This window comes from Pleurodeles waltl, chromosome 6 (genome assembly GCF_031143425.1).
Source record: "Pleurodeles waltl isolate 20211129_DDA chromosome 6, aPleWal1.hap1.20221129, whole genome shotgun sequence".
NCBI classification, from domain to species: domain Eukaryota; kingdom Metazoa; phylum Chordata; class Amphibia; order Caudata; family Salamandridae; genus Pleurodeles; species Pleurodeles waltl.
In genome coordinates, this window is record NC_090445.1 from 953,007,613 (window position 1) to 953,032,479 (window position 24,867).

Below are 24,867 nucleotides of genomic sequence, written 5' to 3' on the forward strand. Positions count from 1 at the left end.
GAGGGACGTTACTCAATGAAAGCTCCTGTGATGGTCGTGAAACTCACATACCAAATATCTGTATAAATTATTTGCTCGTGCCTTATGCTCTTTTAACATTTACAGATTGCTCATAAAACATCTCGAGATTATTTGAATGCATAAATACATGGTGAAACAAGTTGAGTATGCATCTCAAGAAATTAACAATTTTAGAATTAATTTGTGCGAGCTAAATGCACTTTATTGTTTATTTTGGGATGCTGTGGGTTGTAGATTACCTTTAGGATTTGCATGTTTAGAAAAACACATGAAAGCATAAACGGCCTGATGTACAAAGATTCCTAATAAGAAATCATAAATTGTGTCAAATAACAATTAGCAATTTGCGATTTTTTGTTTGGAATCTACTAAAATGTATTCAGTAAACATGGGTTCAGATTGTATACCGAATCCCACCGAATGCACTGGTATTTTGTGAACCAATATAGGCATTAACATGTAAATACTGATTCCTGAGGGTAACAATTCTCCCTACCTCACTATTATGCATGATGGAGGTTGCAAATTGAGACCTATTACAATTGGCGAGAGTCACAGGCATAGTGGTATGTTGGAGTAAGCAAGTCTCCATGTCTGTGATTGCTTTTAAATAAATAAATCTTTTGATTTTAAATGCAGCCAGTTTGACTTACAAGTCACTGATAATTGACTTGCTGGAAACCTTGCACTGTGTGAGAGACATCTGCACTTTGAACTAGGAACCAGAACAAGTCCAATTTTATTTAAAATCTATTGCTGCTAGGAATAACCTACTCCTGCTAGACTCTTGCACTGTTGCTTGATCATGCTTTTGCGCATTTTGGCTGAAGAAGCACTCCCACTAGACGCCATCTTGATAGACATTCTACTTCAATTTGCACACCACACATCATGCCCTATTTAATAGGAGATGGGCCACAGCCTTGCCGCAGTCATTCAGTGGATGCCCGCAGCAGGTGTGCTGATGGCGTGCCAAAGGCAAGCACTTCTGCACCCTTCTGCACATTGAGCATGCACAGCTCCAGCGCTGTGCTGGTTCTTCCTTGCAGCACTGAGCTCTTTAGGACCCCAGCACTCAGGTAAAGTGAAGAAATTACACAACAGAGGAGTATCTTGCCCTGAGACCCCCTTTTGCTCAGCTACAACACCATGAACAAGGAGTGCAAACTAAAAATAAGGTCACTTCTGCAGTACCTACAAGAGGGAAAGCTTCAATATATGAAAGGAAAGTTATCCTCTATTGTGAACTTTTTAACACCATATCCCACCTTAAACACGTGATAGACGTTCCTACTGGAGGAAACAGGGACAGATATTCTATTCATTACAGAAAAATGGGCCTCACTGGGTGCAAGTCCGGAATTTGGAGAGACTTGTCTCAGGGATATGCTATCATACAGGTCTCCAGAAAGGAAAGGTGAGGAGGCGGGATAGTGATGATTTTCAGGCATCCTATAAAACTACGGCTGCTCCCAGTTGCTCCCCCACCAAACTGTGGTGCAATAACCGTTAATATTCAGCTGTCTACTAATAAAGGCATCCTACAGATATTATGCTATCGGCCTCCAGATCTTGATTCCAATTTTGATAACAACTTACTGAACTTTTTCAATCCACTAATCATCACACACTCCCATTTGATTGATCAGGGAGAGTTTGATTTTGAGTAGATAACAGGGATGACAAAAATACCACTGAATTACTCACACCTATGGAATCAATAAGGTGTAATAAACACATACAGTGTCCAAAACATAAGCTGGATCATTCTCTGGATTTGGTGTTTGATAATACAAATATCCAACGCTGACATAATGCCATTTGTATGGACCAGCCAATTGTTGGTGATATTCTGTTTAAATAATCCTCTTAACCCTTCACCCAACAATATAGAAATAGTATGGTCCAGAAGCTGGGCTCAACTAAGGGCCTGGGCTTCTAATGGCCTGGTCCCTCCATACGATGAAATTCTAGTAGCAACTAATGTAGAATAAGCCTATAATAATTGTCATGGTTGAATTACACAATCCCAGGTTATTGGGCTCCCAGTAAAGAAAAGAGAAAAGATACAGCAGCAGAACTCCATCGGCCCCCCGGTATAACAAACAACTCAGCGAAGCTAAGCTTGCATGTAAAGGGTGGAAATTAAATAGAGGAGAGAATACCGACACCAGGAGAAAACAAACTGGACATTGGTGTTACGAGATTATAAAGACCTGCTAAAAAAAGTTAAAGGCAAAATATTTTACTGAAGAGGTAGTACTTGATGCAAATATGGCCAAAACGGTGTTCTTCTTTGTAAAAACATTGAGGGGGTCATTATGACCCCGGCGGTCGGTGTAATGGTGGTGGTAGTTCCGCCAACAGGCTGGTGGTACATACTGCCATATTATGACATTGGTGGTTTGGCAAAAGCCAAACCGCCAATGTACCACACCGACCGCCACAACAGTAATGACCGCCGGGCTGGAGACTATGGAGACTACAGTCTCCAGCCCCACGGCCGTCACTAGGCCACCCATGGTCATATGACCCTGCCCACTGCCTTGGTTTCTGGGGCTTTTTTCTGCCACAAAAACTAATGTGGTAGGCACCTTCAGTGCTAGAGAATTCCTACCCTGGGACTGATAGGGGTCTCCCCCGCCCTCCCTCCTCAGAGTCCTCACCCTATCCCTCTCCCCTTCTGACCTCCCCCCAACATACACACATATACATGCACAGACATACACAAGCATACACACACGCATACCTTCGTTCACCCATGCATGCATACATCCATTCACATATCCACACAAACTGACATACATACATTCACACATGCATTCACATATCACAACATACACGCACACTCACATTCATTCATGCACACACACATTCCAAATGCACCACTTCCGCATTCACGCACGCACAAACATACACACACACCCACACACACACAACACCTCCCCATCCCCTCCCGTGTTGGAGTACCCGACTTACCTGCTTACAGGGGGTCCTCCGGCAGGAGATGGGATGCGGCACTGCTGCCAGCAGCAGCCTCTGCCAGCAGAACACTGGCAGGCCATATCATGGATCATGATACGGTTGGCAGCGATCTCATGGCATGGCGCTGCTGCTGGAAGCAGCGCCACCTTACCGCCGTCCGCCGCCTTGACCCTATCCGGAATTCCACCATCCCTATGGCGGAATTCCGGCTACAGTCATAATATGGTGGACGGTGTGTAGCCACTGCATCGGTCTTGTGGAAGCCGTGGCGGTATGCTGCATTTTCCACCTATGTCATAATGAGGGCCTGAATCTTTGAAGACCGGCCTACTGCTTGAGTCACCCCACATGTTGGCAAACAAACAGGCTGCTTTGCACAATGTTCAGCTTCACTCTGTGGCACAGAGGAGAATGCCCATTGTCTTGCATGGGATTTGTATGAGAGGCATATCCTTCCAGTGCAAATTCCAATGCATGGAAACCCGCAGATAGGTTGGGTGTAGTGGATGTGTGTTGTGCACTGCACAATACATGCAATGTGTTGTTTTTTGGGGAAAAATAAATGAATTCAAAATTGCTAGCAGCTGCTTTTGAGTACAAATTTATGTGTGTTTGCACTGATATGTCCCTAGTATTCACCCCTTGACACTGATTTGGACACTGTGGAAAGGTCAACTTTCCAGTGAAGAAAACACCCTTTAAGCTGGATAGCAGCTCAAGGATGTCACTATGCACCACTTTGTGTTGCTTTGCATTGCTCTGGCACCAGGCCAACGCTTTAGTAAATCTGGGCCTGAGTTTAATACGTTTTGTACATCACTCTGTAGGTTTCTTGTTCACCTTGACCTGATCATCAAATTATTTGCTTTTAAACTGTATTAACAATGGATCATAAAAATGAAAATACTAACATCCACAGATAGATCTGAAAGTTAAAGATGTTGAATTCTATCTTAATTTATGTTTTCAGCAGCTAAAGTAGTGTATAAATTGCTCAGGAGAAAAAAATATTGCATAAGTGGCATTAACTCTACTCCCTGGAAGAAGATGCACTCATCAACCCACAGTCCATCATGGTGCAATGTATTCCTTAAATACAACTGTTTGAAAAACTAAAACTTGAAGACAGAATTTCTAAAATGACATCTGAAGAGAAAACCCTATTGAAGATAAATGCCAAACTGGGTTAAACATTCTGTTCCAGAGAACTGCAAAGCAGCATTCAGGCTTATAGTACCCCTTTGTTGCCAGTGAAATAGCAAATGTGGAATAAAGTAGATTAAACAGCATTGATTACAACAGAATCCAAAAGCAGCATGAAAGGGCTAGCCTTCCACACATCATCTTTCACGTGCATAACGCCCACATGCTCTCTGATTGAAAGTACAGCATCAACAGAAATGTTATTGACATACCAGGCTGCTACAGGAGATCTGTGTACGTTCATATTTAGGACATCTCTCCAGCATTTCAAAGAGGAGGATAGAAAATGAACTATCTAAGGAAGATTTCCTATTGGTTAACACACGTTTCTCCAAAACCCTTAAAAACAAAGTGCCTCAAGCAGGTCTATGGCCTCAGAGTTAATGGTGGGTGGAGCACGCAGAGTGAAACTCCATGGAATTCTGCAGAGTTATCTAAAAACTCAGTGAAATTCTGTGGAGTTCCGCTTGTGGCAGAATGCCACCTGGTCCTATCTACAACAGGCAATGAGAATGACTTACATCACTAAGACGTATTCCTTGAGGGAAGTGTCAGGTGCCGTGGTTGGAATACAACTAAAACCCACTACTATTTATGTATTACTTTGTGCTGCCAGGTTGGTATCAGTGACAGGAAACTGACTTTCATTTTTAAGTTTTGCTAATGAAATGTAACCAAATGCTCATCACCGGTTGGGACGAGGGGACACTGTGGAGTAAATGACAACCAAACAAATTCCCATATCACCCTGCACAAATTTAAGATTACACCATGCTTTCACAAACGGGTCTTTTATGAGCAGGCATCTCAAAATGTTTTGTAGGGCCAGGAACCAAAACATTTGTGGGGCACTTATCGGTGTCCGATCTATCAAGCAGCTTCAAATATACGCTGGAGGACCTGCAAATACAGTATATTGGGCGCTACCTACTGCTTTTGCTGCATTAGATAGGAGGCCCAGGACAGCTTTTTAATATAATCTAAACACATTATTTCAGGAAGAAGAGAGGAGCGGAGGTATGAAACTGACCTGCCTCAAAAGTGGTTTATATCCCTGCCAGGTGGAGTTTCAAGATGGGTCTCTTTTATGCAACACCATGAACAGCAGATAAGTGTGACAGAAGAGAATTTTGCCCACTGCTAAAATCGCACACACCTCAAAGAGTCTGCATCTATCGAGTTTAGGAGGAGCTAAAGTCGCCACATTGTGGACTGGTGACTTCTTATGTGGTAGCCACACTCTTTCAGAGCTTCCAGGTCAAAATCAGACCACGTGAATAGAAAACCAAACAAACAAAGCACATCTCAATGAAGTTCATGCAGAGTTAGAACAGAAAAGATGCTAGTGCTGAGATCACTTGCAGACTGGGGTGACTGTTACATTTCCGTAATGTGGTTTGTTCAGCAGGGCCAGGATAGGAGTGACACACTGCCCAGCTTTATCATGCATGCCTTTTGTTCAGGCTTGCAGGAGGTTCACACAGCCACCAGTGAAGTCCGCTCCACCACCGGCTGGCAGAGTTTTTTTGCAGAACTCCACATTCCGCTTGGAGTCCGGAATGCCCAAAAGTCGGTTCACCGCCCACCCCTATTCAGAATGCAAATGCTGTGAATACCTGTTATGGAATAGAGTTGCAGATTAAATGCTTGAGAAAAAATGAGGGTGCTGTTAAAATTCCACCATCTGCTAATTGAAGTAATCCCTGGATTACCAGATCAGGAAAGCTCCTGTCTTGAGTATGAATTTCCCAAAGGTATAAGTGCTTTTTATTTCACCTAATTAAATTAGAAACCCTCTGGTTCATAATTTAAGTGTGATACATTTCACCTACTCCTAGTATTTCGGAAATAACTTGCAGATTTGGATTCTTACTGCACAGAAATTGGTATATTACAAGAAATACTGTACCTTTGTACCCTGTTAAGTCTTGTGCATGTTTAACCTGTTAAAGTTTATTGAAGGTAGCAGACTTTGTAGCGCCAGGTAATCATCAGGTGCAGAATCTCCACACAACTCAGATTTCTAACCCCTGTCCAAATAGAGATTTGTGCAGTTATGTTATTAATTTTGGACACATCCAAAAATGAAGACAATCTATTACCACAGAGATGAGTGCAGAATAATAATGAAGTCATTAGAATCAAGAATGTGACAAGGGTCCTCACTTGCCGAATTGATCTCATAATTACTGGGAAAAAGAAAACACATGGGGCCTCATTACAACCCTGGCGGTCAAAGACCGCCAGGGCTGTTTTGGAGATTGTACCGCCAACAGGCTGGCCGTACAATCTTGCGGATTATGACTGCGGCGTAAGCGCCGCGGTCGCACCGCTGGGACCGGTAGTTTATCGCCATGGTTGTCCCGGCGGTTTTAATCCTCCAGGGCAGCGCTGCCCAGGGGATTACGAGTCCCCTTCCCGCCAGCCTGACCATGGCGGTAGAGACCGCCATGGACAAGCTGGCGGGAAGGGGGTCACGTGGCCTTGGGGACCACTGCACTGCCCGTGCACTTGGCATGGGCAGTGTAGGGGCCCCCAGGCACAGCCCCACACAGCAGACAATGAAAAGCGCGACGGGTGCAGCTGCACACATCGCACGTGTGCAACACCATTAGGAGCCGGCTCCCATGTTGCAGCCGACATCCCCGCTAGGCCGTCGGGCGGAAACTCTGTTTCCGTCTGCCGGCCCAGCGGGGATGCAAAATGGGGCCGGCGGGAGTGTGGCCGCATTGGCGGCTGCTCGGCGGTACTACCTTGGCGGGCGGCCTTCGTCGCCCGCCAAGGTTGTAATGAGGGCCATTATGTTTTAATACCCAGAGAACCCTGCCAGAAGGTGTTCATTGACAGTGCCCCTGAATCTAGTGTCCATAGCCAAACTGGAAACAAAAAACAGCTTTGGCAAAAATCTTTAACCCAGCCTTAAGTCATACCAGCTTATCCTACTCTGAAAACCATCCTGTTGCCTTCAGCCAAAATGGGAGCTATTAGAGTGACAGAATGTGCAGTACTTCTCAGCAAGTGACTTAATAAAAGACTGGGGTAATAGTGTCTTTACATTGGTAACAATCAGATCAACGTACATGGATCCCATGAACCTACAATTCCTGCTCTGTCCAGCATTGCACTGCTGGTGTCTACCAGGTATTTGAAGTGCCAGGTTGCCAGCATAGAGGCCTGTCTCAACAACTAATCTACCAAAGTTCTACCAGAAACAGTAAGGGCCAATCCATACAAAACTGTCAGTCGTTTGATTTGATGTGCACTGAACTAGCTGATTAGTGGAAGTCTAGGTTGTTGACATATTGAACTATTGAAATAATGTCACTACTGCAGTGGATTCAAGAAATTAAATGGCCCTTGGATAAACCTTTTGAAACAAATGCATCTGCCTGCACTTGTAAAGTTTTGTCATCAATGATCGGTCTGTCAAGGCGAAAGAAATGTTCTTGTGAGATGCCATAAAGGAGCTCACCACAAGGCATAAATGACTTCTGATTGAATCGCTATGCATGGGCAACGCCCACAAAGCCTTTATATTCTAGGCCTGAATATGTTTGAGTGATGTTAATTTTATACTATGTAAACTGATTTCACTTAAGAGAATGAATCTAAAGTAACATGTAGTTCTGAGTGGGTCACAAAAACGACATCTATTTTGTTAAATACAAAAGACAATATTTTATTAGGTTTGAACAAAGGTGCTCCAAATGTGAAAAGTGAAAGGGGTTTGTGCAAGAAAAAAGTTGTATCAAGACATAACACATGTAAATGCTTTGAAAACAAATGTAAATGGTCTGGAAGCATCTTTATTAGTTTACAGTCTCTCTTTTTCAATGAGCCTGATTCATCAGTCCATTTATGCCCAGAAACTGAATATCCAGCACAAGCAGCATATATCAACTTCAACATTTCAACCCTCCTATATTGTGTGCAAATTCTAAGCTCAAAGTATGTCTTCATCAAGACTGAGCAAAGAGAGATGTGAAATGGAAAAAATAATATGAATTACCTTCTCCCACATGTATACAGTTGTTATAAGGTTTCTACAATTCCTGGCAACATTCATGACACTTATTCAAAGCTTTGTGCTACAGTGATAACTCTCCATCATGCCCAGCCTGCTCCTATAGGGGTGGCCATTTACAATCCTCTGCCTTTGGTCCTTGTGGTCTTCTCAGACGTAAACAAAACCTTTTGTGTTGGACTTTAAATGTAATTTTTCAGCAGCACTAACCTGGTCCCTACATCATACTCACACTCCATTGCAGTCGGCCTGACTTTACCCTGGTCCAGTGCGACCAGATGACCACAAATTCCGCTTTGTGCTTTTAAGTGCAATTTTCATTAAAAACTTAAAAATATATTACCCCTTGCAATGGTTTGATTCTTGTTGTTCTGGTATCACTTTATTTATTAACATTTACACTCATTTCCAAACTGTTTGAGGCTTTTCTTGTGTTGTGTTTTTACCTTCCTACTGTTTGTGTGCTGCATAAATACTTTAAACACGGGTATGTTAAGCCTGACCGCTTTTGTTCCAAGCTACCAGAGGGTTAATCAAAGATTAATTTTGTGTTTTTTGTGATTCACCTTACAAAATGGGTGAAACAGCCGCTACGCGTGACATCGTAACTAGACAATTAATAAGAGTACGCAAAGTTTGAAGATAAGAAAGGGCAGGTTGCATCCCCATATTTCATTGGGAATTAGTGGAACGGATTTATGCGCATGGAAAAGAAAATTGTTACATCAGCTTATCCACGTGCCTACAACATTTATCCTATAATCTGAAAACTCTGCAGACAATTTTCCGTTTGGTTTAGTGGTTGATTAGAGTGCATGAATATCTTAAATTTGTAGATTTTACCACATGTACTCTCAAATATTTTAGTAAATTCTCTTTAAGTCTGAAGTTGAAGAACATTTTAGGAGGAAGCCTTTGATTCATAGATTTCAGACCTTTTTCAGAATTCTTGTGTCTCCTTAAGAGGGAAATCTCCGAGTCATTCAGCAGCGATCAAAAGGCATTGGATTATAGCCTTTAAAGAATCTTAAATAAAATTTACTTTGGAGGATATAAGTTTGAAGGATATTTTCTCACATCTTTACATGGCTTTTAAATCTTTTTTGATATAATGAATCTCCATGACATCAAACTGTAGTTTTACTGCTGAAATTGCTTCCTGAAAACCTAAAAAGCAATGACATTGTGGAGTAAATGCACTCAATCAATTAGTCATCTGTACAGCATGCAACTGTCACCCCTGGGGGAATCTGGTTGCTGGAATGCGATGTCTCTGTTGAAGAGCCAGCTCTCAAGTCTCTTTCTGAAGTCTGCCAGTGAGGGTGCAGTTCACAGGGGGAGGGTTAGGTCACTCCAGGCCTTGGTGGTGATGTAGGATAAAGAGCAGCTGCAGCTGCCCCACATTCTGGTTGTGTGTGAGAGGACCAGAGAGGAGGAACGCAGATGTCTGGTGGGTTGGTGGAAGTGTAGACAGTGGTTAATATAGTCCAGTTCTTGATCGTGTAGGGCTTTGTAGGTGTGCATGAGGAGCTTGAAATGACATCTCTTCTGGATGGCAAGCCAGTGGAGGTTTCTTAGGTGGGGGTTGGAGTGGGTGCACCTAGAAAGGTCCACGATGAATCTAGTGGCAGTTCTATGTATTGTCTGGAGCCTCTTTGGAGATTAGAGGACATACTGGGTAGAGAACAGTGTCGGAGACAATGGCACTGGTGATGAGGGCCTGGGTGGTGGTTTTCCTGGTGTTGGCTAGGATCCATCTGAAGATTCTGCAGAGTATGCGGAGGGTGTGGAAGTAGAGGTGGCAACTGTGCTGATCTGCCGCTTCATGGTCATTTCACTGTTGAGGATGATGCCAAGGTTGTAGTATAGTCTGTAGGTGTGGGAGTGGGTCAGAATTTGGTTGGCCACCAGCTACAGTCCCAAATGAAGGTGTTTTATTCCACAAAGATCAAGACTTCTGTCTTGTCAGAGTTGAGCTTCAGGCAGTTGGTCTTCATCCAGTCGGCTACAGTGGTCATTACTTTGTGGAAGTTGAGTCTGGTGGTGGAGGGGACTTAAGTAAGTGAGAGGATCAGTTGAGTATCGTCTGCGTAGGAGATGTTTTTGAGTTTGTGGGATCAAACGATGTCTGCCAGGACTGTTATGTAGGTATTGAACAAAGTGGGGCTGAGGGATTAACCTTGGGATACACCGCAAATAATGCTCTTGGGTGTGGAGGTGAAAGGTAATAGTCGAACGCTTTGAGTGCTTCCAGTCAGGAAGGAGGTGATCCATTTAAGGATGTCATTTTGTATTCCGATGCTGTGGAATCTGTTGATGAGGGTGTGGTGGGAGATGGTACATGGCTGATAGGTTGAGAAGTATCATGGCTGTGGTTTCCCTGCAGTTGAGGAGTGCTTTAATGTCGTCAGTGGTGGTGATGAGTGTGGTCTTGGTGCTGTGGTTGGAACGAAAAGCTGATTGGGGGTGTCTAGTAGGTTGTTTTCTTCCAAGTAGTTGGTGAGCTGCTGACTGATGGCTTCTTGGGTACTTTGGCCAGGTAGGTGAGTAGAGAGATTGGTCAGTAATTATTGAGATTGTTGGGGTTGACTGGGGTTTTCAGAAGGGGTTTGATATCCGTGTGTTTCCATTTGTCCAGAAAAACTGCAGAAATAATGGAGGTTTTGAGGATGCTGGTGAGCTCGGAGCTGATGAGGTTGGTTACGAGGTTGGACAGGTGGTGGGTGACCTGGAGTGAATGGATGACATGATAGCTGAGATGGCTTGAGTGGTGAGCAGTACCCATGTGGAAATCGTGCAGTTGGTGTGCGTTGGGGGGGTCGAGAGAGCTGAGGTTGGGGATCATGGGTTGGGGGTCCAAGTTGTTGTAGATGATGGCAATCTTGCTGTGGGGTAGTAGTTTAAGAAGGTGTTGCAAAGTTCTTGGGAGGGGTGAATAGTGTTCTCTGTGGCTACTGAATTGGAGTATTCTTTTTCTATTTTGAGAAGTTCTTTTGTGTGGTTGGATGCTGAGTCGATGTGGATCGTGATAGCTGCTCTCTTGGCCTCCTTGAGATGTTGGTGGTAGTTGCTAAGGGCTGCTTTATGGGCTGTTCTAACTGAGGGATTCAGGTGGATTGCCATTGTTTCTCAAGTTTGTAGTGGCTGCCATTGATGGTTCTGATCTCCGGAGTGTACCAGCTGGCATTTGTAAAAATGTTATTGGTTCTGGCTGGATTCAGTGTGGCAAATGAGTCAGTACATTCAGTGATCCTGGAGGAGAAGTTCAGGATGGCTTGGTCGAGGTCGGATGAGGCCATGGGTCTGGATGACCTGAGGGCCTGCGTCCACTACGATGTGATGGACGATGCTGTGCTGGGACCAGGAGAGTTCTGTTACGTGGCTGAATCTTACTCTGTCACTTGAGGTGAAAAAGTGAAGAGGGGGTTGAGAGTGTGTCTGGCTTTGTGGGTGGGTACATTGGCTAGTGGAATGAGGCCTATGTTGCTCAAGTTCTCGAGGACTGTGGTGGAGTTGGCATTGTTAGGGTTATCAGTGTGGAAATTGAGGTCAATGAGTAGAATGTAGTGGTTGGAGTTGATGGCTAGTGATGCAATGATGCTGGAGATGGCATCACAGAAGTCTAGTAGGGTCCTGGAGTTCTGTATTTGAGGGTGCCTCTTAAGGTGGTTTTGGCAGTAGTGAAGCAGTTGTGGTTGTGACTCCCAGAATTCATGGCTCTAAGCTCCTGGGTGAAATAGCTTTGAATAGCTGGAGGGCCAGGGTTCCTGGCCCTGGGCACGGTACAGACGTGGCTGGGCAAAGATGAGCATGCCTTTGGTGTGCCTGTAGAGTGCCAGCTGTGTATCTGCACTGCAGCCTCCATTAAGTAGGTCCTGAGGGAAAAACGGGTTGCTGGGAGGTGGGAGACAGTGGGAGCAGGGAAATGGGAAAAGAGGTGATGGAGCAGATAAGGCAAGTATGGCAAAAATAAGCAATAAATAGGGGAAAAATTGCAGAAAAAGAGCAGAAAAGATTGCAAAACAGACCAAAAACAAGCAGAACAGAGAGAAAAGGATCAGACATTGAGGAAAAACCAGGCAGCAGAGGTTGGCAAAGGTCAGGCTGGACAGGGGACTGTCACAGGGAGAGCTGGCAAAAGGACCTTGTCAATGGGGTCGCGCTGCAGCCTTCATTAAGTAGATCCTGAGGGGAGGGGAGGGCGGGGCGCTGGGTGGGACAGGCAGGAAACAGCAGGAGAGGGGAATCGGGAAGATGGGAAAAGGGTCAGATAAGACAAGAAAAGCAAAAACGAGCAGAAAAGAGGAGAATAGGTGCAAGAAACAAGTAGCAAAGAGGGGGAAAAGTGGCAGAAAACATGCAAAAAAGAGGGAAAAAAGTTGCAGAAAACAAGCAGAAAAATGGGAAAAAGGTGCAGCAAATGAGCAGAAAAGAGTGAAAAACAGAGTAAAATCAAGAAGATCAGAGGAAGAAAGAGCAGACAACAAGCAGAAACCATGCAGCAGAGGTTGTCAGAGGTCAGGATGGACAGGAGACTGTCACGGGAGCTGGCACGAGAACCTGAAAGTCTCAGAATGTGCCTTCTTTTTTAAAGCAAGGCATCTATCATTTATATGTGATTCATAACTGGTGTATTAGTACTGGTCATTAAAATATAACCACTAAAATCTTGAGCTAGCATGAGAAGCAGGAACGTTATTTTAGTGTCATTCAACAATGGAAAGTGTGAATTGTCTTACATATATTTGTGATCATTCAATCTCCAGGAAGATTGTCTTCATCTCAAAATTCCATTTAACTACTCAAGCATTAATCTATTTGCAGTTCCCTACTGGGTAATGTCCTGCTAACATTGTTTGGTGTTATTTATCAAACTAGTGAATATGTAGGTACATGTCAAATTAACCCTTTTGCACTCATTGCTGAAACCAACCTCATAGAAAATAGTAAAAGGAGAAACCTGAATGTTTTTTTTTTTCTGCAGTGGGTTATTATACTATTGAATAACCTAATTAATCCAAGAACATTATACTTCAAACTAAAGACATTATACAACAATTTCACCTCATGCACTCTGAAGAAAGAGTAGAAGACAAAGCTAAATATTTGCCCCACTTGGAGTAGGTTGTGTTGAAGGCTCTGTTACTAGTTCCCCTAATCACCTAGTTTTTTTGAGGGGAGAAGAAAATTCCTTTAGATTGATTGTGTACCTGTTTTATTTGGGTTCCATGCTTCTTAGAAATATTATGAATCAATAGCTTTCTAGCAAGTTCTACTTTTCCTAGCCTCTCCAGGATTTACGTCACAATTTTAGCAGAAATCCTCCAGTAGTCGTGCTGGTGGTCAGAGGCGTATGGGTGGTTTCCCTCTTGCCCCGCCCTGCCAAAACGACTCCATCAGCCATATTACGACCTGTGATACAGCCTGGTGGTGTCCTGATGGCAGGGCGCTGCCTGCGGTGGAATGCGTGTATGTAAGTGTTGGTGAATGAGTGTATGCCGGTTGTGTGTGTGGGTGTGCATGTATGCGTGGGGGATGTGAGTGCTGTTCTGTAGGGGGATTCTGGTATGAAGAGGGGTGTTGGGATTGCAGGGGTGGAGTCATCTACCGGTGACAGGAAATTTCTTTCCTGGTACCGGAAGCCTTTCCACCAGGGTTTTTGTGGCGGTGCTACCTCCACTGACACCCTGGTGGAAAGCCGACTCTTGATATCGTCGGCAGTCTTCATTCAACCGCTGGGTCGGAGATGCTAATCTTCGGCCCGGTTGTCCAACCGCCCTGGCGGTACAGACGGGGATGTGGCAGGTTGGCAGAGGCTAGCAGTAGAATCTGCTAGTTTGATGGTATGGATTGCCCTATGGATTGCCCCTATCTGTATCCAAAAATATTCTGAATAGAGGAGTACCTCCCTCCTCCGTTCCACAGGATTTTGGGCTTAAGATAACATGGCCCTTATAAGATTCTATTGGTTGTTGCATGTCTTCTTGTAATTGGTTGCTAGGGCTAGTATTTCTTTTGGCTTGGGGTTTGTGTTTTTATTGGCTGTAGGGCTAAGGTTTCCTACTGGAGTAACAGTCTAGGGTTTGCATTCTGATTGGTAGTAGGACTAGGGTTCCTATTAGACTAAGCGTTTAGGGTTACTGTTCTGATTGGCTGTCAGGACTAGGGTTCTGATTGATACTAGGGCTAGGGTTCCTATTGGACTAGTGGTTTAAGGTTATTGTTCTGATTGGCTGTCAGGGCTAGGGTTCTGATTGGTACGAGGGCTAGGGTTCCTATAAGACTAAGGGTTTTGGGTAACTGTTCTGATAGGCTGTCAGGGCTAGGGTTGTGAGTGGTTGTTAGGGTCATGTCTCCCATTGGCTCTTGGATTTAGGTTTAAAATTTTGATTGGATAGGGCTAAGGCTCCATTGGCCAATAGGGCTATTTAAGCCTAGGGCTTAGGGCATCTCAGCCCAGGTGTTGAGGCTAAGGGTTGAGAAGAGAAGGGCAGTTGGCTGTTTGGGACTGGTTGGGCCTAGGGCCAGAGATGCTGTCTAATTTTCCTTTCATCAAAAAGGGCCTTATTCCCTCTGCATCCTCTAACATCCTAACACAATATCAGCAAAAGCATACTACACATTCACCACAAACAAACCTCATACAGAGCTCAATGTCTCAACAACCACTACAAAAGCACACAACGCCCACCTATACTCCATTCTACCCCAACTACAACACTATAGCACCTTAATTTTCACACAAAATACAACTCTGTCCCAAAGCACGAACACATCAACACATTACAAACACAACACAAAGCCACAGTCTACAAAACTAAAATGCATCCGGACACACACTCCATGTTCATACACAATACAAACTCTTCCCTCTACATACTTGCTAGAAATGGCCTTTCTGGTTAGGTAGGGTATGCACCTAAGCCAGGCAGAACCCACCACTGTAGTCAGGGCCAGGGAGTTACACATGCAAGATAACCCATACTCACCCCTTGGTAGCTTGGCACGAGCAGTCAGGCTTATCCCAGAGGCAATGTGTAAAGTATTTGTACTAACACACTGTAACATGGTGAAAAAAACACAAAATCACTCAACACCATTTTAGTGAAATAGCCAATTTTTATGTAAGTAAAAGAAGACCGAAACAACAAAAATCCAACATACACAAGCAAAGTTAGGAATTTTCAAAGACTAAACTTCAATATAGCGCTTAGAAACACAAATGCTTCACTTTGGTGTTATCATGGTGTTATGACGGAGTAGCTTTCAACAATCTGACGGCGATGGTGCAAGTCATGGACCCCCAGGTACAGCACCTTTTGAAAGTGAGGAAACAAGCCGGGACACAGAGTCAGGAAAGTGAGGCGTCGCTGGATCCAGTGCGGCATTGGTTCCGGTGCTGCAGAGCAGTGGAGTGGAGGCATTAGTGCAAAGCGTTGGGTCCTTGCTGCGGAGCAGGAAAGATGAGGTGGTCGTTGGGGCGAAGCGTCGGATCCTTACCCTCTGACACGGTCAATGTCTAGTGGGTTAAGATGTGGTGGGGCGAATGACAGGTAGGGCAGCTGGAGAGGAGCTAGGAGGAGGAATGTCGCTGTACGAATCAACACCGAACTCAGATGGATCAGGGCTCTTTGGACTAATGGTGGTAGGGGAGAGTAGTCTGCCCAGCTGCTGTTTACCCGCTTTGATGGAAGCTTTAGAGATTGATGGGGTGGTCAATAAACGTGAAATTAAAGCTTTCACCTCCCCATTAGACATCACCCATTACCACAGTGGGCTGCCTGTAGATGAGTTACTCGCAGTCTGGCTTCTCCACCATGAAGGAGTCCCCCTTGCAGTCTTTCCACACTCTGACTTTCCTTGGGATTTCTTGACACAGCCTCGACCACTTTTAAGTGGCTGTTTAGATTGTCTATCAGAGATAGCAGCACCATGTTCAGAGTCAATAAAAGTCACACTGACTGTTATTGTTGTGTGGGGTCCCCTTCTTACCTGCTAGAGAAGTATTTATGGGATAAGGAACAGGATGTTCAAGAGTGGTGTCTGCAGCTACTACAAGAGCACAGTCAGAGAGTTGTGTAAGCTGGGTATTTTTGGTTTGTACTGGAGAGATGCTAGCACAGTCACTTACCTGCCCACCAGAACTTACATTGTTTTCATTGCTCACTCCTCCATCTCCTCCAGACATAACCTCTGTACTGCAATTCATCCCTTCAACAATTAAAATCTCAGGGGCCTCAGGGTAGAAAGTGAGCTACAACTATGTATCCACAATGTACCCTCAAGTGCTCCACTGCAATGTTGCCCTCACCACAGTTCCTGAAGGATCTACTTTACTGGCTGGAGCTGCAGTCATTAACATGTCAGCGAGCAGGAGTTCACCCACTGCATCCGATGTATCCATCGCGTGTGCTTGAACGATTGAAGTGGCGGAGTCTGACTGGAGGAGCTTAAGGATCAGGCACCCGACTGAGGATTCATCCAGTTCTGCTGATGTCCCCACTACTCCACCAAAGCCCATAAGGCCTTCCTTTCTGCCTACATTCCTGGCTGTCATCGGATTGCGGACCCCTCGGCCACCATGGAAAGCGTTTGTTTGTAACAGAGCCATCCCCCAACAGTTCAGCACCCGGCAGCCACCTATGCTGTCCCTAAGCGTCCTGAGTCTGCTGAGGAATGCGGTCACCAGGAAACCGCTACTCCCCCTGACTTCATATCTGCCACATATACCGTATGCAGCACCTGTAGACAGCTACAGCCAAGAGTAGGAACGCCTGTGAGATCAGGACCCTATCTCTGATATCAGACAAGCTCAGGAGAGACAGCAGAGTTCAGAAGTGCTGCCGGAAGAAGATGCAGGAACATGGAGGGGGAGGAGCTCTCTGTGGCGAGTTCAACCCGCCGTCTTAACTAGCCTCCCAAAATGTCAACCTGATGTATAAAAGACACACCTTCTAGCCTTGTAGCTTAGAGCACAGCTAGTTGAGCACTTTAACTGTTGTAGTGTTATGATGATTGTTATTAAATATCCTCTACTTTGTTGTCTACCTCTAGTATGTGCGCTTGTTGTAACCTTTAAATCAGTGGCTATTGACAACCCATTTGTTCAAAAGTGTAAATTTAAAAGGAATTTTCGGAATTTTAGATTCTTGACCATACCCTTTCTCCCCAGTGGATGAAGGACTAACATTTTCCTTGAGGGGTATTTGGTAGAAGCCAACTTCCTTGCTAAAGTAGAGACATGTTAAACAACCAGTAGACCATATTGGAGTTAGGATTGTGGCATGAAAGCTGGAAGTTGTCAGTTACTGGTGTCAAAGCAAAAAGGAGGTCATGATTTTGTCCCAGTATTTTGATACAGTGAGACCAGGAGGAAGAATAAGCAGCATGCCATTAGAGTTCGCACTGTTTCACATCATTTGATTTTGATAGCCCACCTCATCTCCAACCTAGCCTTCTATTTACTAATTTAAGGCATTCTGGTGATCTAGTTCGCATTCATTTTAACACTAAAAATAACAATTCAAGCAAGTATAATGAACATTTTGTAAAAGGAAAGCCCTGGGCCTGGCTATGCAGTGTCCCATTGGCATAGAGACATCCAACAATACTGCATGCTTGTCGGACATAGCTTGGCCAGAAGACTGGGGGGTGAGCTTCAGATTTTCCGGCAATCACGCTGGCATGTAATGTTAAAATACATTATACAACAAGCAGGGCACATGAGAGGTCTTAGGGGCAGCGAAAAGGGTGACTAATATGTATTGTTAGGGGTACTAAGTGAAAGAAAACACAATATGTTGTAAAATGACCAATATTTTTGAAGACGAGGTAGAAAGTGTTTGTGTGTTTTGTCTATGTGTATTTAAAATTTCCTGGTGAAATCTGACAGACACCTCACCATACCCGACTGAAAGGACCTGTACCCAACTATTTACCTAAAAAAAGATTTCTTATGTGGGGGTGTAACACTCAAATCACCCCACCCCGGAAGCTACGCCCCTGATGCCAGTTTTGTTAGGCTGTGCACATGCAGAACTAAGTGCTAGGGGAAGTCACGCACCACTTACTGACAACCCGTGAAGTGCACCGGTAGCCAAAGAAGAGAAACTGAGAATAAGCTGGGCAGAGAGTTGCTATTAAGCTTGAGTTCCAATTTACTTCATCTCAGTGACTGGCGGATATGTGCCTGTCCCATCTTTGACTGTTAGATCTGTGTGTATGTCTAAAAGCCTGGGAGCTAGGAATGACGTGCAGAGCTTAGTCATCCGGTTTAGTTTGAAAAAACAGTATTGCATAAGGTCAGATTGATGTGCCTTGGGGACCTTTGTAATCTTCAATTCTGTGGAAATTAGGCGGTATTGAAGGTTTGAATTGCTGAGCGAATAAATTGCCTCTCTGTACTTGATAATCGAAAGAAGGTACTGCCTTTGGTCAGGCTTGAAATGCCTTGGTAGAATTGTATCCAGATGCATGAAAGCGGGCTATGTGACACTTGAATATGTGTCTCAAACACAAATCTAACTACATCGGTCTGTGACGTTCCAATTTATGCATCCTTTGCGTTTGATGCAGTGGAGTAGGAAAACACAATGTTCACTAGCAGATTGTGCACCCTACACACCTCCTATTCAAGATGCTTTTCTGTAGCTGGTACAATAACATTGTAAACTGTGGCTGCAGACGCCTGCATGCAATTACTCTCCTGGGTGAATAGCCGCGCTTTACAAATCCCTGATTGATTGATTTCTAAATGGAAGGCTCAGTCCTTTCGTCGTCAACTACTACTGACTTTGTGGAATAGCGACTTAGTATTTCTAAATTCACAAATGGACAGTGCATTTTGTGAGTGGTAATGTATAAATGTCTAAATTATTTAGTACATGTTAAACCAACCTATTATTATTATTATTATTATTATTATTATAATATTTCACTTTGGGTTCGCAGTACACAAATCAGAAATTAATCATGACGCTGCTAGAATAGCGCCATTGGTCATCCTTTGTGAGCCTAGCACATACACATTCTTTCAGAACCATCTTTACCCACGGTCCGGGCCCATGCAGCCTGTGTGCACACTGGCCATAAGATGATGTGATTTTAAGTTAGAGTTTATGTATGGACATTTGAGGCTACGTCTATGAGTGCACTGATTGTACCTGAGCATTTAATAATATAGCCTGTCATGCCATGCTTCGTGGCCGATCATTGTTCTACCTCGGACATACCAGTCAACGTTCTGGTTTATATACCGGTGAAACCTTAAAGAGTTGTATCTGCTTTTGTGTATTTCCAAATGCTATTGTAATTTATCCTTATTTTAGGTCTTTAAAGTTCAGTGGGTAATTTCCAACAATGTCACCACTGTTGAAGGTCATAAAGTATTTTCATGTATTGATTCAAATTCCGATGTCACCCCACTATTCCTGACTTTTTTTTTTACTCCACATCCATTCCCACAAGGCAATGGTTTTACAGTCATGGGCAGAGGAAGGTGCCTCAACTAACTTGCCGAGCTGGTGGGGATCATGCCATACTTAAAGTAACCGTGTATAGATTCAGACACTGCATGTTAAACCCTCAGAGTTTAACTCAGATTAAAGTGCAAAAATCTCTGATTTTTGTTGCTAGTAATGCATCGGGGGATGAATCGTCTGTTTTACAATATTCAGGTTCTTATTCAGTATTCTGTTTTTTTGGGCCTTAAAGTTACAATAAACCCAGTAATAATAATAATTACTAAACATAATGACAACAATAAATTGATGGCTGTTATAAAAGATGTGCATGATTGAAGATTATCAGTACTCTTTTTGTCTCCCGGACTGCTCAGTGTACCTTAAAGAATGAATCTTCTGAGGTTTATGCAGTAATTTACTGCCACACTATGCCTCTCCCTGGGCCTACTATCTGTATGTCTCATTATGCAGATCCCAGACCTGAAATTATGGCAATGATCCAGAAATATTTAAATTCCTCATATTCAACTGGCCAAACGAATCTAAAGATACAGTGATATAGACTTTCAAGTTCAACTTCTGAAGTCATCCTGACTTTTTCCCTTTGCCCTAGTGCATAAACTAATGCATTAATGGCATGGTCAGATGAGCTACTGTAGGTGCAGGTTGTGGTTGGCTTCTCAAAATGTAAGATAACATTTCATAAACTGCCATTCGGAACTGCTTTCACGGCAACCTCGTTTGCTTGTTCAATCAATCAAAGAAAGCCAAATAAATAATGCATTAAAGCACACATGACTGTCACGTCAATGTCAACAAATAGATGTAAGGATACTAAAATCAGATGCATCAAATATAATTTGTGAAAATCTGAACGAGTTACAGTACCTAACCAGAAATTACAACAAATACCTAGTAGTGTAATTGTGCTTTAAATCAGACAGCATCTGTAAATGCATTGAGACAAGCCTATACTAGTAAAAACCACATGCTTTAAGCAACAAGATTACAAATCTTAGGGATGCAGATTTATATAAAAAAAGATTTACAAAAAAAGACAAAGTGCAAAAATAATAGCGGTGAGGCCTCATTGTATGGACAGCAGACGGATTGCCTCTTGCGGAATGAAAGAATGCAACAAATAGAGTCAAATCGGAAACAACAAATGAGGCTTATTTTACACAGGTGGATAAAAGCTGATAAGTATAACTCCAAGCAGAATGAGTTCTGCAGAAATTTTAATGTTATGGAAGTGTTGCCTAACCATGTTTTAGTTTTGAGAATATTCTCAGGGTTAGAAAACACAGACAATCTGCTGAGCTTGCTAAAAAAAAGATGTAATACATTTCAGCCACGGAATTCTAAGTGTATCAAGGAAGCGAAGACAATCAATAATAATAGTCCTATTGAGAGAAGCTTTAGGGTTAGGCCAGGTTGATATCCATAATAATAAGGGAATCAGCAAAATTAGATCTTCAACATATGGCAGACCAAGCTCATCATGGCAAAACAGTAAGAAGTATTAGGGGTCAGACCTAATAGTCTGCATTATAAGCCATTTTGTTCCTGTTGTAATTTGGAACGGGCCAAGTAACCTCAAATACCAGCACCATAGCAAGAATGGGAACACACTTCATTTTGTAAATCTCTAATATCTGATCAAGTGGTTTCAATCCTCAGTTTAGAGGCAAAAGTAAAAACAGCCCCTACATGCTGAGCAAATGTATGCATCTGAGACTACGGCAAGTAGACCCGGTACTAGCTGAATCAAATGTATCCCCAAATAAGAGAGGATAACATGGTCTTGGCTGTTTGTGGCCCACAAATCATCACATGGGTTTTAAAAGGACTAGTATACAAATGTAGGTTGTCCATAAAGGTGATAAATTCATCTACAAGTTTCTTCAGACCGTAAGCAGTATGGAGAAGTAGAATGACATCTGAATAAAGAAACAGCAGGATAGCCTTTTGATCAATGTGAGGCATATGTTGTCCCTTGGAGATTAAAAAGGGGTTTACTTTATTGATTTTCAAAATGGGAAACTGGAGCAGCAAACTTTATCATAAGTAACTTTAAAGTGAGTGACCCACTGTATGGCTCAGATGTGCAAAACCAAGAACCCTCACCAAAAAAAGGAATTGCTAACCACTTTCCAAAAACTGAAACACCTTTCAATCTGCTGCTCTGTTCCAGTTGTGTTCAAACATCTGCTCTGATAATACCTCTTCTTAATTTTTGTGGCAGGTTATTACTGCCGTGTAGTAAGTGATCTCAACTTTACACCTAGGACATCTAGAAAGAGCAGCCTCAACATACTTATTGACCAAAGAACAATCTGAGTCAAACCATTTAGGCATGGGCTGCGGAGTAGAAGTGAGGGATGTAGATGGCATCTTTAAAATAATGCCTTAAAGGGCCATAAAACAAATTAAAATAGAATCGTGAATTAAACAAGACAAAACACAGACATCAAAAATATCAAAAGAAGAGCCCAGCAAAATTGTTAAAAAGCTAGTAGGATTGATGCAATACCAGTTGATTCTCAACCCACCATTCTTTACGGTTTCACAATGGATCACAGATGTGAAATAACGAACCTTACAAACAGGCAAACAAATGGAAATGAGAAGGGGGTTATAGTCACTATAAGAGCTCATATGTACAGAATACTCAGGAATAAGGTTAGTCAGACCGCTGGATAAAAAAAAGGGACTTATTTATAAGAGGCGAGCGCCGCTAGAGTGTTACTTTTTCTGTTACTCAGATGGCTCAGATCTCTCCACCATATCTATGAGGCTTTGAGTGGCTTTGAATAGCCTCATAGACATGGTGTAAGACAAAGCAGGTGGTGAATTCAGTGGAGAGGAGCGTTGCATTACTCAGGGCCTCCACTTCAGGAATGGAGGCCTTCTTGTGCCCAGGGGCACCAGGAAGCGTGCTCTTCAGCCGCGTCATACTGGACACTGCCATCGGTCCCCTCTAAACTCCTCCTCCTCCCCAACCCTCCTGAATGGGGAGAGCAGCGCAGCATACTAAGTCTGGGGGCCAACAGTGGCACACAGTCATGGAGACAGCAGCTTGAAATGACTTTGTGTGAAATCCTGATGCTAAATGAAAACAGATGCAAATAATGGGCACAAAATATTCTACATGATATTTCCATGCATAATATCTGTAATTGTTGCAAAATTACTCATATTAAAAGAGTGAGCTTTGAGTATAAAATTCACACAAGACACTGCTTGCATGTTTAGTGCCATGCAAACAAGGCGTATTTAGTGCACACACGACTGATGACACCATTGAATCACTATACCGGGACAATATAGTGCTGTGCAGTTTCTTGCTTTGCTGTTTGTGAAATACCACGCTGTCAATATTTGTGCAGTGTTGGCTGCATGAACCTTGGTAACCTCGGTTTGGTGCTAGTAAATACATTGAAATGGGCCTGAGGCAGTGGTGTGACTGAAAATGACAGTTCCCTCCTGCCCCGCAGAGTAAGGTGAAGGACCCCTTAGAATCCCACACTTGCATATCCGAGGGCCTTCTAACATTTCGACTCTGTGGTTTAACAGAGATGTGGTACAGTACGGATTTTTATTGAAACAAAAGCTGTGTCATCACTTTTCTGCGCGAATGCATATAAAGCCTGGCAAAAAGAAGAAAACAATTACACATGATCACTGCAATTACATTGAGATTACCGCAGGTGCGGTGAAATGCTGATATTATTTTTTTTCTTCCTCCGAAGGATTTCAACACATTGATCTCCATCCCCCCGTACCCTGGGGACTTCCTACACCCCGTGGTTTATGCATGTACTGCGGTCATGTTGTTGTGCCTGTTCGCTTCCATCATCACCTATATTGTTCATCACAGGTAAGAGCACGCCTGTCGGCTTTCTTTTCCCTATTGCATCCCTTTGTTGACACAGAAAGTCTTTCGCAAGTCTTTGATGTATATGTACCACAGTCGACAGAATGGAGATTGCCCATACAAAGGGCCAGATTTACAAGGCCTCTTAGCTCCACACTAGTGTCATTTTTTTACACTAGTGTGGTTTTAAGGAGGTTATTCTCCTTTTCCATATTTACAAAGTGCTGCAATGCATGTATTGCGCCACTTTGTAACCCCTTGCTCCACCTTATGCCTATGTGTTCCCACGTAGAGAGCACCGAAAAAATGGCACAGTGAAATTTACATTTCACTGCAGAATTGTTAGCGTCATTTTTAATGCCTGCCTAAGGCAGGTTTTAAAATGAAGTGCCCATTACTTTCAATGGGCCTCCCTTTACTTTGCAGGGTTAGTGCCACCATTTGTGGCCCTAATCCTGGAAAGTACCACAATAGTGTCAAAAATCTTTGACGCTTTTGTCATAACGTACGCCATGGTGCACCCTATTGTAAATACAGTGCACACGTGGTGTTGGTGTTGTTAGATGGGTGCAGGGGGGTATAAGAAAGCTGATGCACTACTTTCTTGTAAATATGGCCCCATATGCCTAAAATTGATTGTCGCTGTGAGGAGCTAGAGGCAGTAATAGCTTGCATTATCTTTGAGTGTGACTCTCATATCGCTTGACAAAAATACAAACCTCTAAGCGACATGCAAGTCGTCCCCTCGGCTTAAGGCCTAACAAGTGTACTGCATAAAAAAGTGTTGGAATGCCTCCACTTACAACAATAATGAAAGGCAATGTCACAGTGAATTCAAGTGCAAGGCAATATGTCAAGTTAAATGTGTTGTGTTCATTTTTACCACAACACCCTATTCAAAGAATAGCTATTAGTCTACTACGCCACAACAATAACTTCCCATACCCAATCACTCAACCATGTTTAACAGGGATCAATTCTAGACCAATGACAAGCTTCAATCCACAGTCTTCCAAACTAATGACTTCCGAAGCAAATGTTTGATAATACCCTTCTTTATATCACTGGAACTGTATGAATATCTACTTGCAATTCAGTTGTATTTTTGGAAGATGTCCCCTTTCCACTTGCAGATAGACTTAAATTCAAGGTCTAGCCATTGTTCCTGTGTATTAACTACTGGTGCCCTATGATTTATTCGCCATTTGATTTGTTTGAAAACATGTGCAACGCAGCAATTTTTTTAAAGAAGTGCAAGCCCTACTTGGTGGGTCTAAATGAGGCGGAACAAATCA

General features: G+C 43.3%; 1 protein-coding gene across 2 annotated transcripts in view; it reads left to right on the plus strand.

Annotated features, from left to right (window-relative positions):
* ADGRA1 (adhesion G protein-coupled receptor A1) overlaps positions 1 to 24,867 on the plus strand; it is an 869,330-nt gene that overhangs the window by 298,539 nt on the left and 545,924 nt on the right. For both annotated transcript variants that reach the window (XM_069239771.1, XM_069239772.1), the window contains exon 3: positions 23,448 to 23,575. In XM_069239771.1, the coding sequence (XP_069095872.1) occupies positions 23,448 to 23,575 (128 nt within the window). The remainder of the gene's footprint in view (positions 1 to 23,447; positions 23,576 to 24,867) is intronic.